The sequence below is a fragment of the Hemicordylus capensis genome, chromosome 9, assembly GCF_027244095.1.
Source record: "Hemicordylus capensis ecotype Gifberg chromosome 9, rHemCap1.1.pri, whole genome shotgun sequence".
In the NCBI taxonomy this organism is placed as follows: Eukaryota; Metazoa; Chordata; class Lepidosauria; order Squamata; family Cordylidae; genus Hemicordylus; species Hemicordylus capensis.
Window position 1 is genome coordinate 27691742 of NC_069665.1, and position 16335 is coordinate 27708076.

The following is a 16335-nucleotide window of genomic DNA, read 5'->3' on the forward strand; positions in this document are numbered from 1 at the left end:
GGAGACCCAGGGTTTGGAAAACATGCAGGGGGAAAACATGCGGGGGAAAGTCCCTATTGTTTATCTCCAGTCTTAATGTATAATTGGAAGAATGGAAACACCCTTAAAGTCATGATCATAATGAATGCTTCAGGAGAAGAATCCTGGCCTATGCAGCAAAATGAACAAAATCTTGAAATGCTCGATTCACTGGACAAGATGGATGGTCTTAGCACCAATCTGCAACTGATACTCACAGCATGGAGTGTGCTGGAAATAACCTCTGTGTGGTGGCTGTTCCATGCTGGGGCTGTACCATCTAGAACCCACTCATTTGATTTAGCCAACTTGCTCGGAGGGCAGCCCCAACGTCCCAGGAAGTATCTAGTGCTGTCACCGAAACTCTCCATGCCGTTAGGACAAACCCCATGATGACAGTGGAGTAGACAAACCATCTGAGAAAATTCTCTAACATTTCTCCTTGGGAAGAACCCTGACCTTCTGAGATCATTTCAGCTTCTCCTTGGGGAAAATCTGAAAACTCTGAAATTCAGAGTGCGATTGTAATTCAGGAAGTCCAAGAGAAGTAGCTGAGATGGGAGATGACAAGAGCAACATCATCATCATCATCATCATCATGGGGTTAACGTCAAGCAAGCACTGATTTTTGGAGGATAGAACATTGAAGAGATAAAAAGCAAAGACAGGAAATTATCCTTTCATCAGCTAGCAACTTCCTTGTCAGCTACAAGTGGCATCGTCAGAAAAACGTCCTTGTTCTTTACCAGCTGTGTGGAAAATATTAAATCCATTTTGCAAAGATAGCTTTCTTCACATTATACTTTTTGTTCAAAACCTGACTCAGGAACCATATGCCTTTTAATCTCCCTACTCTGAAGTCATAGACCTGTGGCTCCATTCCAAGGGTTACAGAATCAGGAATGTTACCACTTTTTCAATGACTGTAGCTACAAGCAAATTTTCAAGTTAATCTTATATATGCCCACTGAAAAGGGAACATCTCCTACTATAAGGCCATATTTTTACAAAACCCTCACATATTATAAGTAGTGTCTGAAATGCATGTCTGAAATGTAGTGTGCAAAATGCATCAGAAATGAAATAAAAATGATTTCCACTGGTTCTGATTCAGTTGCCAGCATATTTTGCATGTTTCAGACACTACCTATAATATGTAAGGGTTTGGTAAAATTTGGCCTTATAGTAGGAGATATTCTCTTGCCAGTGGGTCTATATAACATCTTGGAAATCTGCTTATGGCTACAGTGAGTACCCCACTGCCTTGCAGGTGGGGGTGGGGGTGGGGGTGTAGTTGGTACATGGCAGTTGACAGTTGGCACTGTCCAGTGACAGTCAAAATGAACAGAAGGAATGAAGGTGTGCAATGAATCCTCATAGGGATTCATTATGAGGAAAAGTTATTATACACCTAAGAATCCAAACTCTTGAAAAATGATGACTGCACATTTTGCTCCATAACTCCGCTTCTACAAGGCCTAGAGCTTAGCTTTTCTTTAAAAAGAAAAAAGAAAGCTGGACATCTGTGTTAGAGTTAGGACATGGCAACTTTGAATCCCCATGTTCCCTATGGTGGAAATGGTCAAAATCAGTAAAAACTGAAAAAGTTCATTAAAAGTCAACCAAGTGTTCCACTGCCTTAACTTTGCATGGATAGGTGGCGCCCATGGGGTCCTACCCATCATCCAATTTTGGTGTCCCTAGGACCTTGTTAAGTGGTCTGAATTGGTCTGAATCCAAATAGAATAGAAGCAAATACAAAATGAATCTGGGGTGATGGGGGTTAGATTTGGATACAAAACAAATTGGGTGATTTGTTTTGGGCACAAATTGAATAAAAAATCTTGATTTATGCACATCCCTACTCAGTATATGACAGCTTCCAAAGTTCCTAGGCTGGTAGAGGTAATTTCACTTGTGCTTGTCGGCTGCATAAATATTTGTTGTTGTTGTTGTTGTTGCATGTTTGTCTGGGCAGCTCTGTGGGCCTGTCCTATGTTGTGGTTCTTTGCAGAGCAGCCTTGAGGTCTGGTTGAAGAGGTAGAACAGCTCTAGCCAGGGTAGATTGTGGGGGCGACTGTGTGTGTGTTGTGATTTCATGCGTTGTGTGATTTTACTTGACGTTTTAATGCTGTGTTGTGAGCTGCCCAGAGAATAATTTGTTCTGGGGCGGCTAAGAAATAAAGTTTATTATTGTCATTTATTAGATATCCTGAGAGATGCTTTTCCACCTAAGCAGGTGGCGGAGAAGAGAAGGTTGCTGACTGTATACCGTGACTCACCTTAAATCCCTTCTAATGGGTAGCTGAATGTTTCTCCACGGCCTGATTTATATTAGCATGGAAGCGTCAAGAGCTCAGCAGAGGATGTCAACTTTGCAGCAGCTCAAAAGATTAAAGAAACACTCTGCGTGTAACAACCTGGTGCTAGGCAGAGCTGTGTGCATTTAAAAGCGGGAGGAGGGAGTGTTTGTTCCTCTCCCTACACGAGGCATTGTTGGCAAAGAGGCCTGTGCACTTATTGCTGGGAGATGAGATGTTTTGTTTAAAACGGCAACAAAAAAATTGCCTTCACCTTCAGGTTGTGTTTCCCCCTTGTTTGATGAAAAGCACTCAGGATCTCAAAAGCCTTCGTGTGTCAAGGAGAGGAGAGAAGGATCAAGTGTTCTTGAGTAGCCTTGCTTCCTGCAGTACATTTGAGCAGGGGAAACCTGCCAAAGGGGTAGGAGATACAAAGCAAATAAGATGCTTTCTCGTTGAGGCTGGTCTCCATTCGGGATGTGCATGAAACGCGTTCGAGAGGCGGGGGGTTTCTTTAAGGCACAGGGAGGGTGCTCTTACACACACACACACACACACACACACACACACACACACACACACACACACCCATCACATTTCCCCCTCTGGTGCTCTCCCCAGAATCACTGTCACAGGGCTGCAGCACCAGCATACCTTCTTGCAGCCCCATCAGCGTCCTACCGGAACTGGCCGACACGCATGCCGGCCACTTCCAGTAGGAGGCTAATGGGGCTGCAAGGAGGTACATTGCAGCCCCGTGGCAGCGATTCTGGGGAGAGCACCAGAAGGGGAAATGTGGCGGGGGAGGTAAGAGCACCATCCCGGCACCTTAAAGAAAGCCCCAGCCTCCGAACCAGCTCGGAGCCTCGGACATCCAGACTGGTTCAGTGGTCCATAAAAGGACCATCAAGTCGGTTCCTGCACATCCCAAGTCTACGTGTGCTTATGCAAGCTAGGGATGTGCACAGAACCAGCTGGCCCGGTTCGGTCCAGCACCCTCTCTCTCACCCCACCCCCCAGTTCAGTTCAGTTCGGGGGTTCGCAATCTTTAAATTCTCTCTCTCTCTCTCTCTAAATCACCCCCTCATCCGGTTTGGGCACTCTTTGACTGGTTTTCGGCCTTCACCCGGCGGCCATGTTGGGGGCTGGCTGCGTGCTCACATGGCCTCTGTGTATTTGGCCTTCGTATTTGACAGCTGCTGTCAGTCAGTGCAGGCAGTGCTGCCTAGGTGGACCAGTCATCTGACTCACTGAAAGGCAGCTTCATATGTTCGCGATGGGGAACTCTGGGCACCACTCACCTACCTTCAGAAAGTGGAGGGGTCTGGAGACAGGCTTCTCATGTTGACCTTAGGGAAATTACACCCCTGTTGTTATAGTCTTGAGACTCTGAAATATTATTAGGAACATAGGAAGCTGCCATATACTGAGTCAGACCATTGATCCATCTAGCTCAGTATTGTCTGGACAGACTGGCAGCGGCTTCTCCAGGGTTGCAGGCAGGAGTCTCTCCCAGCCCTATCTTGGAGATGCTGCCAGGGAGGGAACTTGGAACCTTCTGCATGCAAGCAGGCAGGTGCTCTTCCCAGAGCAGCTCCATCCCCTGAGGGGGATATCTTCCAGTGCTCACACATCAAGTCTCCCTTTCATATGCAACCAGGGTGGACCCTGCTTAGCTAAGGGGACAAGTCATGTTTGCTACCACAAGACTAGCTCTCCATTGCCTCATTGGGTGTGTATCTAGAGCAGTGGTGGCCAGAGGTGCACCTATGTAATTTTGGAGCCTGGCCCTAAAGGGTTTTGGAGGCCTCCCACCCAGCCTCACACACACACACACACACACACACACACACACACACACACAATTTTTAACACATTTTTAACATGACTAAAAAAGATTAGGAGGCCCCGAGGGGGTGTGGAGGCCCTGGACTTTGGCCAAAAGTCCAGGGGTAAGAGCACCTCTGGTGATGACATCTCAAGACCTCTGTGCATCTGAGCACCAGGTGCATCTCTGTGTATCTCTCCTGCACAGACCTCTGTGCAACCCCGGCACCTCTGTGCATCTGATCTGAAAGGTGCATCTGACCTCTGTGCATCTGAGGCAAGGCCCCAAAGGCCAGCCCTCTTGTGTGCATCCTCTTCCCCTTTCTTTAAAAAAAAAAAGTGGGGCAGAAGGAATCTTGCCGGCATCCCAAAAATCTGCTGCCTGAAGTGACTGCCTCACCGTGCCACATAGAAGGGACACCCTGCAGAGCAAGCTAGGTAGACCTACAGAGCAAATTACAACAGTTTCCGAATAGATACACCAGAGACATCTCGCCCTTTCCATGGGGCAGAAACACATCTCTTCACAAAAGGTAACCTCTGGGCTGGAGCCGAAGCAATCTGTCAGATGGATAATTCATGTTGAGGTCATTAGTAATCCCTAGCATGAACTTTTCCCAGGAAGACTGGCAGGCAGCAAAATAAGATAAAGTCTTGCTCAGTTGGGCTGCTTTTTATCATCCAGACACTCAGTGCCTACCATACGAAAGTAGCTTGGGTTCTTTTCAATGCTAAAAAAGGGGTGGTGTGTGTCTGTGTGTATGTCTGTATTAACTTAGAGGAGATATGCATATCCCACCTTTCCCGGGGTAGCTTCAAGGCATCTTGCAGCACAACTCTTAAAATATAATAAAATACAACAATGCAAGGAAAGGGGAAAGAATTATGTAGCCAGATAAATAGCAGGAGATAAAACTGCCAATGAATAAGAAAACCATGAAGCCGGGGGAAAGAAATGACAGTGCTTTTCCGTGCACCGTTGGAGGAGGGACGTTTGAGGGTAAAACAGGCAAAATTAGCCTAAATAACAGTAGTTGTTGCCACTTGCAAAGAAAGTTCTCCCTGGGCAGGAAACCCACCAATATCCCAACCCCTCCATTTTAACCACTTGCAATGGTCTTTTGAAAATTGGGTCAGCTTTTTTAACTCTAAAAAACCAAAAGAGCAGGTAATTCTTTTCTTGGGGACATATTTTCCAGTAGAATGAGCCGCTGCAGAATGAAGGGGGATTTCTTCTTCATCATCTTCTCTGTGCACCACTAAAGCCGTATTCTGGAACTTGGCACTTCTGCATTGACATGCCGTGAGGATGTCAGTCACTGTGACCTTGAAAACTGTAGAGCAAAAGCATAATTTTGCACTTGGTTCGTGTATTCTGATGCACACTTTGCTGAATGCAGCACATGATGGTTCACCGAATCCTAGTAAGCCACTGTGGTGTAAGAATACTTGTGGAATTTTACAGATCCAAATTGTTCCCTGGATTTTGAGGTCCTAAATTCCTTGATTTTCTAAAGTGGCACCAGTACAGTCACAATCTACTATATTTTGTTTTTGACTTCTGAACTTGGTTTGGTTTAGACCACTGAGCCTAGGGAGATGATTGCAGTTTTCTCTTTGTTTTCCCACCCGCTAAAAGCGACCAGTGTTCGCCAATACATTAATTACATCATGGCACAAAAATGAGTCTTGACACTGTCTTATGATTGCCATATGATTCTTTCTTTGGGCTATAATTTAATCACTTGTGCACATGGGTGTTGCTTAAGAGCTAGTCTTATGGTAGCAAGCATGACTTGTCCCCTTAGCTAAGCAGAGTCTGCCCTGGTTGCATATGGATGGGAGACTAGAAGTGTGAGCACTGGAAGAGATTCCCCTCAGGGGAAGGAGCCACTCTGGGAAGAGCAGAAGGTTTCGATTTCCCTCTCTGGCTTCTCCAAGATAGGGCTGAGAGAGATTCCTGCCTGCAACCTTGGAGAAGCCTCTGCCAGTCTGTGAAGACAATACTGAGCTACATAGACTACTGGTCTGACTCAGTATATGGCAGCTTCCTATGTTCCTAAGTCACAGAGGAAGGAGAATAAACCTGAGTGCAATAATATCAGCGTTCCATTTTGCACTGTGATTTTTATTCCCCCAACAGTAACTTGTGCGGAAAAGAAAAGACGATAATGAAAACAGTGGGAAACAGCATGTGCCAATTCCAAAATGAAATTTAGAAATTTTCCACATTAAACCAGAAAGCAAGCCTAGAGGGTCCCTGGGCTGAGCAAACCCAAAGAATGAGAGAGAATTAGCTCATGTTTTGTGTGTGCCAGAACTCATTGAGTGTGGTACAACTGGGCCCAGAGAGTAGTCTTCTGCCACTCAGCTTTTGAGTGATACTGTAGCCATTTGAAGTGGGATATATTCAACCATGTTAATTGAATTGAATTAATTCAATATTAAATTGGTTTATTTTTTTTCAGCCAATAAGCTAAGTCAATTGGTAGTAGCAAAACTGACATTGCTTGACTTTTCTTCCAAGTCTCTGATTGTGTGTCTTAAAGCCCAGACTCAAACAAAGGGTTGCAGGCAAAATTAATGTGAGGGAAGCAAAAGATGGAGGGGATGACATTTCTTGGAGCTTTAGCTATCCTCTTCTGGAGCTGAATTTATTAATGTCTCCCTTGTCATTTTTCATCATTTGTGAGCCCTATGAGGGAAAACAAACACAGTGACAGGATGCACAAAACACCTTCAGCTGAAAAATGATTCCCAGATTAATGCAAAGTGACTTGTCGTTTTAATTTGGTGGTTCTCAACTGGCACTCTCAGCATGCAAAGGCCTAATGAGCCATTGGGCTTGGCGTTCATCAGCCCAGACGGTGGCTTCTCTTGTGTTTATGTTTGCTGCTCTCCGGGCTCTCCAATTCAAGTTGTATTGGCACCTGGAGCAGAAATGCATTGGACACCCTTTTGATAAGAATCAGGGGCCTGTTCTCTAGTCTCATACAGGTTGCCCCTGCACTCCCAAAATGAAGATACGAGCATTCAAATTGGTAGTAGGTTGAACAGTGGTTCACAGTGTTAGGAATATACATGTTTGATCTGCAGCAGTACCTAAGAACATAGGAAGCTGCCTTCTACCAAATCAGACCCTTGGTCCATCTAGCTCAGTGTTGTCTACACTGACTGGTAGCAGCTCTCCCAGGTTTCAGGCAGGAGTCTCTCCCAGCCCTACCTGGAGATGTTGCCAGGGACTCGGAACCTGGAACCCGCCACTGTCTGCAGATAGACTGAGCTTTCATGTACTCTGGAGTTCAGACCACTTCATCTGGGCCCCACCTCCATGCCTGGAGTGTCTAGGCCTTATAGGTGCCACTTCCCAGAGTCTGGCCCTCCTCCTCTGCTCCAGCTGTTCTCCCATGGATTTCTTGCAACAGAACCCTGAGGTCAATCCAGCTTCGAATCCTGTAACCAAGGTTTGAAGCTGGATTGACCTCAGGGTTGTGTTGCTAGAAGATTCGAAGCTGGATTGACCTCAGAGTTGTCTGTTTGCTGCCCCAGATGAACCTGAGGTTCCTGCCTTTGGTGTGGGTTCAGACAATCATGGACAAGCTGGTTACCTACTTCATATGTAGGTTCCATGTTATGTGTGAACCCACTATAAAAATGCTAAGTATTATTATTGGGGTTGTTGTGTTTTTTTAAAAAAAGCATCTTTATGTGACTCGCAGCCTGTCCTGACTCCATTTACTGGAGAAAGGTGGGCCTTAAATGGAGCATGTAGAAGCAGGCATTTCATTATGTGATTACTCAACCCACATTCTGAAAATTCAATTTTTTACATGAGAATCCATGACAACTTACATTTCTGAATGCACCTTCAGAGCTGAAGATTCTACTTGAAGCCAGTTCTTGCAATGAGATGAATAACTCTTTTTTTTTTTTTTTTGGAGGTTAGACTTTCCAAAATGAATATCACAGCTGGCATGAATTCACTGACCCAGTTTATACCAACTGGGGATTTGGCCCAAGGTGTTCTGTTTCAAAGTGATGGCTTTTCGATGGATGCTGAGGGCGACAACTTAAATACTCATCCGGGCTCATCTATTTTGTTCTTGGTTGATGGCAGTACTTCAGGGATGTGTCGATATTAAAGATGAAAAAATCAATTAACATGTAATCTCATCAGGCTTAATAATCATTAGAGAGTTGATTGCTAGTGAAACTTATCCCTGTCTAGCTAATCCTTGCAGCTTGTACCCTTTAAAGGACAGTATCAATCAATCAATCGATTGATCTTTATTACAGTCATAGACCAGCATAAAGTATAAGGGATTATTTATTTATTTATTTATTTATTTATTTAACATATCTTTATACTGCCCAAAACTTACATCTCTGGGCGGTTTACAACAAAGCAAACAAACAAAGAACAGAAAAAGTTAAAACATTAGTTAAAATACATGACAACGGAAGAATTAAAACATTAGTTAAAACAAAATAAATGATATAGAACAAGTTAAAACATTAGAACAATTTAAAATTTCACAACAATATTTTAAAACAATGTTACAAATATTAAAACAATATTTAATTAAAAGCCTGGGTGAATAGATGCATGTTTAAATGCTTTTTTAAAGTTCTCAGAGATGAGGAGGCTCTTATTTCAGCAGAGAGTGCATTCCAAAGCTTCGGGGCAGCAGCAGAGAAGGCCCATCCCTAAGTATTATTATTTCTTGTTTACACAGTCAGACAGGTGTTATTGACTGGTTTGTTTTATCCAGACATCGAGTCCTTCCCAAGGACCTGGGATGGCTGAATTTTATCATCAACACTGTTGGTTATTATCGTCGCAGAATATAGGCTGTTCCCAGCAAAGCTGCTTTTTGTAATTGGCTGATGGTGATTTCTGTGGCCCCTCTGGTGTTGAGGTGCTCTTCAAGTTGTTTTGGAATTGCACCTAGGGCACCAATTACCACTGGGGTTATTTTGGTCTTTTTCTGCCACAGCCTTTCAATTTCAGTTTGTAGATCTTTGTATTTTGTTGTTGTTCTTGTTGTTATTATTATTATTTATTTGATTTCTATACCGCCCTTCCAAAATGGCTCAGGGCAGTTTACACAGATAAATAACAAATAAATAAGATGGCTCCCTGTCCCCAAAGGGCTCACATCCTAAAAAGAAACATAAGATAGACACCATCAACAGTCACTGGAGGTACTGTGCTGGGGGTGGATAGGGCCAGTTACTCTCCCCCTGCTAAATAAGGAGAATCACCATGGTAAAAGGTGCCTCTTTGCCAAATTAGCAGCAGTTTGCCAAGTTAGCAGGTGCCTCTTTGCCTAACGAGCCGCTGGCAACTGCAGACAGACCTCTCCTGATGATCTCAATGGGCAGTGGGGTTCATGACGAAGAAGATGTCCTCTGAAATGCCCAGGGCCCAAGCCATTTAGGGCTTTGAAGGTTATAACCAGCACCATGTATTTTGCCTGGAAACTTATCGGCAGCCAGTGTAGCTGTTTCAATACAGGAGTAACATGGTCTCTCCGAGATGACCCAGAGACCAACCTGGCTGCCACCTATTACATATTAAGAGTAAAAGTAGATTTTAGAAACCTAGAGGTGGGTGACACAATACAAGCATAAAAATCAGTAATAGGGGTACAATTTAAAATAAGATGACTTAAAGGATAGCGTCATACTCTGGTGGAGTAGTGCCCTGTCAGGTGGTGTCTGGTCCTGTCCACAAGGCTGCGGTTGGCCGAGTGCAGCAAGGATCAGTCCTTGAATCCTTGCAGTGAAGTGAGGCAGGGCTTCAGGACCCTGGAAAGGTCCCCAGGAACAATCACCATGCCCCTAGTATCTGCATGCCAGCATCCACAGCAGTCCAGGTGTGCTGATGGAGGAGAGGCTGGCTCTGGCAGGTGGGGGTCCCCAGGTGCTGCCACAGGAGCCGCTGACCTTGAGGGGATTCAGCCCCAGGACTTCCTCAGCTTCTGGCTCAGTAGCATGGCCCAGATCCCTCTTCCCACACTCAACAATGTCAGTAGACTGCAGGGCAGGAGCCGGCAACAGCTCTACCCCTCAAGATCTGACTCCAAGGGAGTGATGGCAGGCTGGGCCATGACAGGTGGGTCACATCAGTCCATGGGGCTGTTATTATTTTTGAAAGCCTATGTCCCACATCTCTCCTAATCAGAAATATCGCTTTCCAGTTCATACCCTGGCTGTGGGACATTCCCTGGCTTACAAATGAAGGCTGAGTCATTAACCACCTAAGTAGGCGTGCAGCAAAGCACTTGGGTAGTTGGCAGAGTTTAGCTGGGGTAGCTGAAGTGGTGTGTGTGTGTGTGTGTGTGTGTGTGTGTGTGTGTGTGTGTGTGTGTGTGTGTGTTCAAAAAATGAAAAGGATTTTGCCATCTGTTCTTCCCCAATTTGAATCTTTTTGGCCGAATACCTGCCAGCATATATATGAAGCTGCCTTCTACTGAGTCAGACCATTGGTCTTTCTAGCCCGGTATTATCTGCTCCAACTGGCAGCAGCTCTCTAACGTCTCAGAGCTCTTTCCCAAACCTTGTTACAGGAGGCCTTTTTAGTGTTTGAACCAAGGACCTTGTGCATGCAAAGGAAATGCTCTTCTACCTGTGCTGTGGACTGTCCCCAATAGCATGAAGCTGCCTTATACCAAGTTGACCCATCCAGTGTTGTCACCCCTAGAGCCTTTCCAGGGTCACAGGAAGGAGTCTTTCCCATCACCTTCTGCTAGTTCCTTTGATTGATTGATTGATTGATTAAGTGCTATCAAGTCGGTGTCAACTCTTAGCAACCACATAGATAGATTCTCTCCAGGATGATCTGTCTTCGACTTGGCCTTTAAAGGCTCTCAGTGGTGCATTCATTGCTGTCATAATTGAGTCCATCCACCTTGCTGCTGGCCCTCTTCTTGTCGTCATGGCATCTAAATCTCCTTTCCAAGGCCTTCATTGCAACCCTACGAAGTGCTAGTCTGCAGCATATTTCTTGACTACTGGCTCCTTTACTGTTGATGGTCCTTTAACTAAAGAAGCCAGGTATTCAAACCTTGGATCTTCTGCACCAGAAGCAAATACTTTATCACTCAGTCTGGCCCCTCCTTGCATTCTGATTCAGAAATGGTTTCTAGAACTGGGACTAAATGGAAGTTAGGAATCATTTTCTGTATGTGTGGGAACTCATTTCCCCCTCCAATCTGGAGAAGGATTCTTGGGACCATAATGCTCACCTCATATATAAAGCAACCTGGACAATAATATTATCCAATGCATTTAATAGAATTGATAGAATAATTCTCTGAGATAGTATCTTCTATTCTAATGAATGCACTGGCAAATATTCTTCCCAAGTCTAATTAAGATTTGTATTGCAAAAGAAAAAAAAGTACTTAGGATGTGTCCTTGTAGAATATATATAGCCAAAAGTGTATCAGTCAGACTCCATGCTGGGCTACTTCAGGGATGATTTTGGCCACATGAGAACTTCCAGGTCAGGCACTACACTATTTCCATTCTGCCTACCATAAAAAATTTTTGTGGTATATTTGTAAAAGAAAGAAAACTTCAAGCGAATTTGAAAGCCTGGCAATCGGTTCTGGAATGATCTCCAGTTATTTCATTACAAAGAATATATCCACACAGGCCAGAAAGGACAATGACGTATTATGGTTCAGGTAGCAGAGGGGAAATCACCAAAAATGAGTACAAATCACTGTTAAAGAAGCCTGTTCTTAAAAGCACCACACATTCTGAATGCGTTTCCTTTTCTGCCAGTTGTATTCTGAAGCACCTTTATGTATTGTATGTCGAATCTCTTTATATTAATGGAAGTTAACAAAAGATTTCTTTCTTTTTTATTCCTTACTGGAGAGTTTTCAAAGCCTGTTTCAATCATGTTGTTCTTTATCTGCAATCTCTCAAGAACAGGGGCAGTGAAATGGTAATACACTTCCTTCTACTCCATGCTCTCTGAATGCATTATTTATGGCCTGTAAAATTTCAGTTTCACTCAAGGATTACATTTTTCTTTGGATGCAGTGAATAATTAATAGCACCTTAAACAAATTTGTTGTGGCAATGGCTGTCGTTTGTTTGACAATGGGAACATTTATTGCCTTCTTTATTAATTTTGAGTTCCAAGCCACGGTGAAGGAAGGCAGGACGGGCGTGATCGTGAATTTAACTGTTGAAGATCGGGACGACCCGGCGACTGGCGCATGGAGAGCCATTTACACCATCATCAATGGGAACCCCGGGCAGAGCTTTGAGATTCACACCAATCCCAAGAATAATGAAGGGATGCTCTCTGTTGTCAAGGTGAGGAAGGGATGTAAAATGGTACAGTGCATCTTTCAGGCATCCACAATGTGGACATAATAGGGCAGTTCACTGTGATCAACTGTGAGTGTAAAACAAGATAGGAGGTAGGGAGCTTGATCATTTGCTAAGTTCCAGCTTGGGAGAACAGTCCCAGCTTTTGGAACAACCTTGTTCCAAAGCTGGCGGAGAAATCTGGGTAGGGCATGCAATCCACCAGGCACTTCCCACCTCCTACCATAGGAACATAGGAAGCTGCCATATACTGAGTCAGACCGTTGGTTCAGCTAGCTCAGTATTGTCTACAGAGACTGTCAGTGGCTTCTCCAAGGTTGCAGACAGGAATCTCTCTCAGCCCTACCTTGGGGAAGTCAGAGAGGGAACTTGAAACCTTCTGCTCTTCCCAGAGCGGCTCCATCCCCTGAGGGGAATATCTTCCAGTGCTCACATGTGGTCTCCCATTCAAATGCAACCAGGGCAGACCCTGCTTAGCTAAGGGGACAAGTCATGCTTGCTACCACAAGACCAGCTCTCCTCTCCTCTACCTTGATTTTCATTCAAAGATGATCACAGAACAGGAACGCACACAGCTCCCAAACTTGGACATAGGCCCATTCACACATTATGTTCAACACTTGTGTACAATGTGCACAGGTACAGTTCTGAAAAACAGATACAGTCCATCACATGTTAGGTTGAATGCAGGTATAGAAGTACACTCCCTATATGTACCAAGCTTCTGAAGGGCTTGTGTCCAGGTTCACTTAACATGGACACAGGTAGTCATTCACACAAACACATGTACAAGTGTATAGACATCTGTACACTCATACAGCCTAATGCCTGAATCATGCTATTGTCTTCTACCTGAGTACTGATCATGTGAACTGCCCTGTAGTCTTAGTGTTGCTCCTCATTACTCCTAGCAATGCCCTAGATTTTCATATGTTCATACTTGTCAGTGTTTGCTTGGGGTCATTTCTAATGGCTCCTAGAGACCACTGTGGTGTTGCCGGACTAATTGTGATATGCCTGACAGGCACTTCCAGCTACATATCCTTCCAAGAGGAATGCATGATTATTCTGGGACACATAGGACATTTAGTCTGGGTGTTTCAGGCAATTTCATCTTCTAATGAGTTCTGCTATCTTTACGACTTTGCCCATGTGGTAAAGGGGTTTTAGAATCCACCTCACATGTTATCCTTCATTGTGATTTTTATAGTGAACCCCGTTCGAGACTTATAACTCCTATGTTAGATAATTTGCCTGGCCAGTCTGATGAATTATATTTAAATTATCTTTTAACTAATGTGGGTAAATGACATTATCTCTGGCATGGCCAGGTTTTGTTATATTATTTGTAAAATGCGTAGTGTTTTATTGTAAATGTTTGCTGGTCAATGACCAAATAAATTTATCTCTCTCTCTTCCTTCTAAAAACAGCTGTGAGCAATTTGACTGGGACTTTAAAGGCAACAATATGGCATAGAATCAGTTGATGATTGGTCATGGGCCGAGGGGTGTTACTCAGAAGATCCAGGCTTTTACTCAAAAGATCCATCACTCACTTTTGATACTAAACTAAATCATGCTCCCACAAGAATAATTACATCCAACTCTTTTCCAAAGGGAAACTGGAGGAGATACGTGCTGTATTGGGGACTGCTTTGTTCCCAGCACAGCACCTTTAAAGGAGGAAACAAATCTCTCAAATAAAAAACAGATATCAAATAAACGCCATTTTCTGATCTCTTTTAGCCTTTGGACTATGAGATCTCAGCTTTTCACACACTCCTGATCAAAGTAGAAAACGAAGATCTGTTGGTTCCCGATATCGCATATGGCACAAGCTCCACAGCCACTGTTCAGATCACTGTTTTGGACGTCAATGAAGGCCCCATTTTTCACCCAGACCCAATGACGGTTACTAAGCAAGAGAACATCCCGATTGGCAGCGTTGTGCTTACAGTCAATGCCACAGATCCAGATACCTTACAGCATCAGACTATACGGTGAGTAACATATGTTTTCATTCGTGTGTACTATGAATAATATCATATCAAACTTGATAAAATTTAAACCAATCCGCAAGCATTGGAGAATGCATATAGGCAAACGTTTCAGAAATAAAAGGGTAAGCATGATTGATCATTTCCTTGTATCTGAGCATTGCCACACACTTGCAAAGCAAAGAGTGATTAATGACTCAGAACTTAACACTGAAAAGGCTGGGCTGGGAATCTGATTTTTGAAGACTGCATTTGAATCTCTTTAATGGCTACCATGCAGAATCTTTCTTTCTGTGCAGTGCACTATGGCACAATACTTGTGTGAGATCCAGACAGGAATCCAGTTGTTGTTTCCCATAATGAAATACTTGTGGTTCTCACCGAAAGTTTCTATTGTTACTAAAAACGTTCTTGGTGGAAAGGGTTGAATGGAAACAGCCAATCGAATCAGCATAGACCCAGATTGTGTTGAAGCAGTTGTTTATTGATTGCTGCTTACAGTAACCTTTTATGTGTCGCAACTGACCAGATCTTTCCTCAGTAACAATGGCCAAAGAGATGCCCTTTGGGGTCTAAATCCTCATTATTTCAGCTCAGTCTTGGACAAATGCAAAGAGCCTAGCAAAACTCACCCAATTTTTCTGCCCTTCTCTACTGTATTGTCATAATTTAGTAGAATTAATTCCCTTGTTCAGCCTTAACAATGGAATAATTTCTCATGTATAGTTTTGATGTGCTTCCAGCAGTCTTTGATGTGCTTCCAACAGCAGTCACTCCAAAGAAATGTTTTGTATAATTTTGAACAGGAGGGTTTGGGTTGAGATGTAAGAGAGACCATATACTGACCTCTTACCCATTATTCCTGGCTTAGAAATGTAACTATAAACACATTCCAAGCCTTGGGCGTGGTCCATGAGCCTTTTGCTTCTATGAGAGGGTTATTTAAGAATCGGATGGGGTTCTGTATCTTAGCTTGGCTAACAGAGAACTGGGGTTGTGCAGGAAATCTGTGGTATGGCTGAGTAGCAGTAATAAGAATTCGAGACGTCAGCTAAATGTCCAGGTCGAGTTTTCCATGTGCACTTTGATGCACACTGGACATTCTTGTATAAATAAACGAATGTGTACTCCGGATAATTTCCCTTCATTGAAATTAAAAAGCTAAGAATGAAAGGAAAGGGAAACTGGAGAACTAGCCTTGCAGTAGCAAGCATGAATTGTTGCCTTTGCTAAGCAGGATATACCCCAGTTTGCATGTGGATGGGTGACTACATGTGAGCACTGTCTGCTGTAAGATATGCAGGTGGTCATCACCACATCCGGAGGTGGAGAATTCCATGGATTAATTATGTGTACCTCATCCCCCAATTCAGGGGGTGGGGGCGGGTTCCAGGATCTGGGATCATGACAAACTGCTTCTTTGTTCCTGAGAGTGATGTGTGAGTTGCTCCATCTTACGAAGTACAAATCAAAGGGGGTTCTTATTTCCCACATGTTAGTGGGAATACTACTTGGAGCAGAGTATAGCTACAGCATTCTTCTTGCCCCGTCTCTTTCTATGGAGAAGTCATAGCAAGGAACATAGGAAGCTGCCATATACTGAGTCAGACCATTGGTCCATCGCACTCAGTATTGTCTTCACAGACTGGCAGCGGCTTCTCCCAGGTTGCAGGCAAGAGTCTCTCTCAGCCCTATCTTGGAGATGCTGCCAGGGAGGGAACTTGGAGCCTAGATGCTCTTTCCAGAGTGGCGGCTCCATCCCCTGAGGGGAAACTCTCCCAGTGCTCACACTTCTCATCTCCCATTCATATGCAACCAGGGTGGACCCTACTTAGCTAAGG

The 16335-nt window shown here is 44.0% G+C and overlaps 1 protein-coding gene across 2 annotated transcripts in view; it reads left to right on the plus strand.

The window, feature by feature from the left end:
- The window catches only part of CDH13 (cadherin 13), a 625583-nt gene that overhangs the window by 544631 nt on the left and 64617 nt on the right, over positions 1–16335 (plus strand). For both annotated transcript variants that reach the window (XM_053270621.1, XM_053270622.1), the window contains 2 exons: positions 12300–12482; positions 14244–14497. In XM_053270621.1, coding sequence (XP_053126596.1) covers positions 12300–12482; positions 14244–14497 — 437 coding nt within the window. The remainder of the gene's footprint in view (positions 1–12299; positions 12483–14243; positions 14498–16335) is intronic.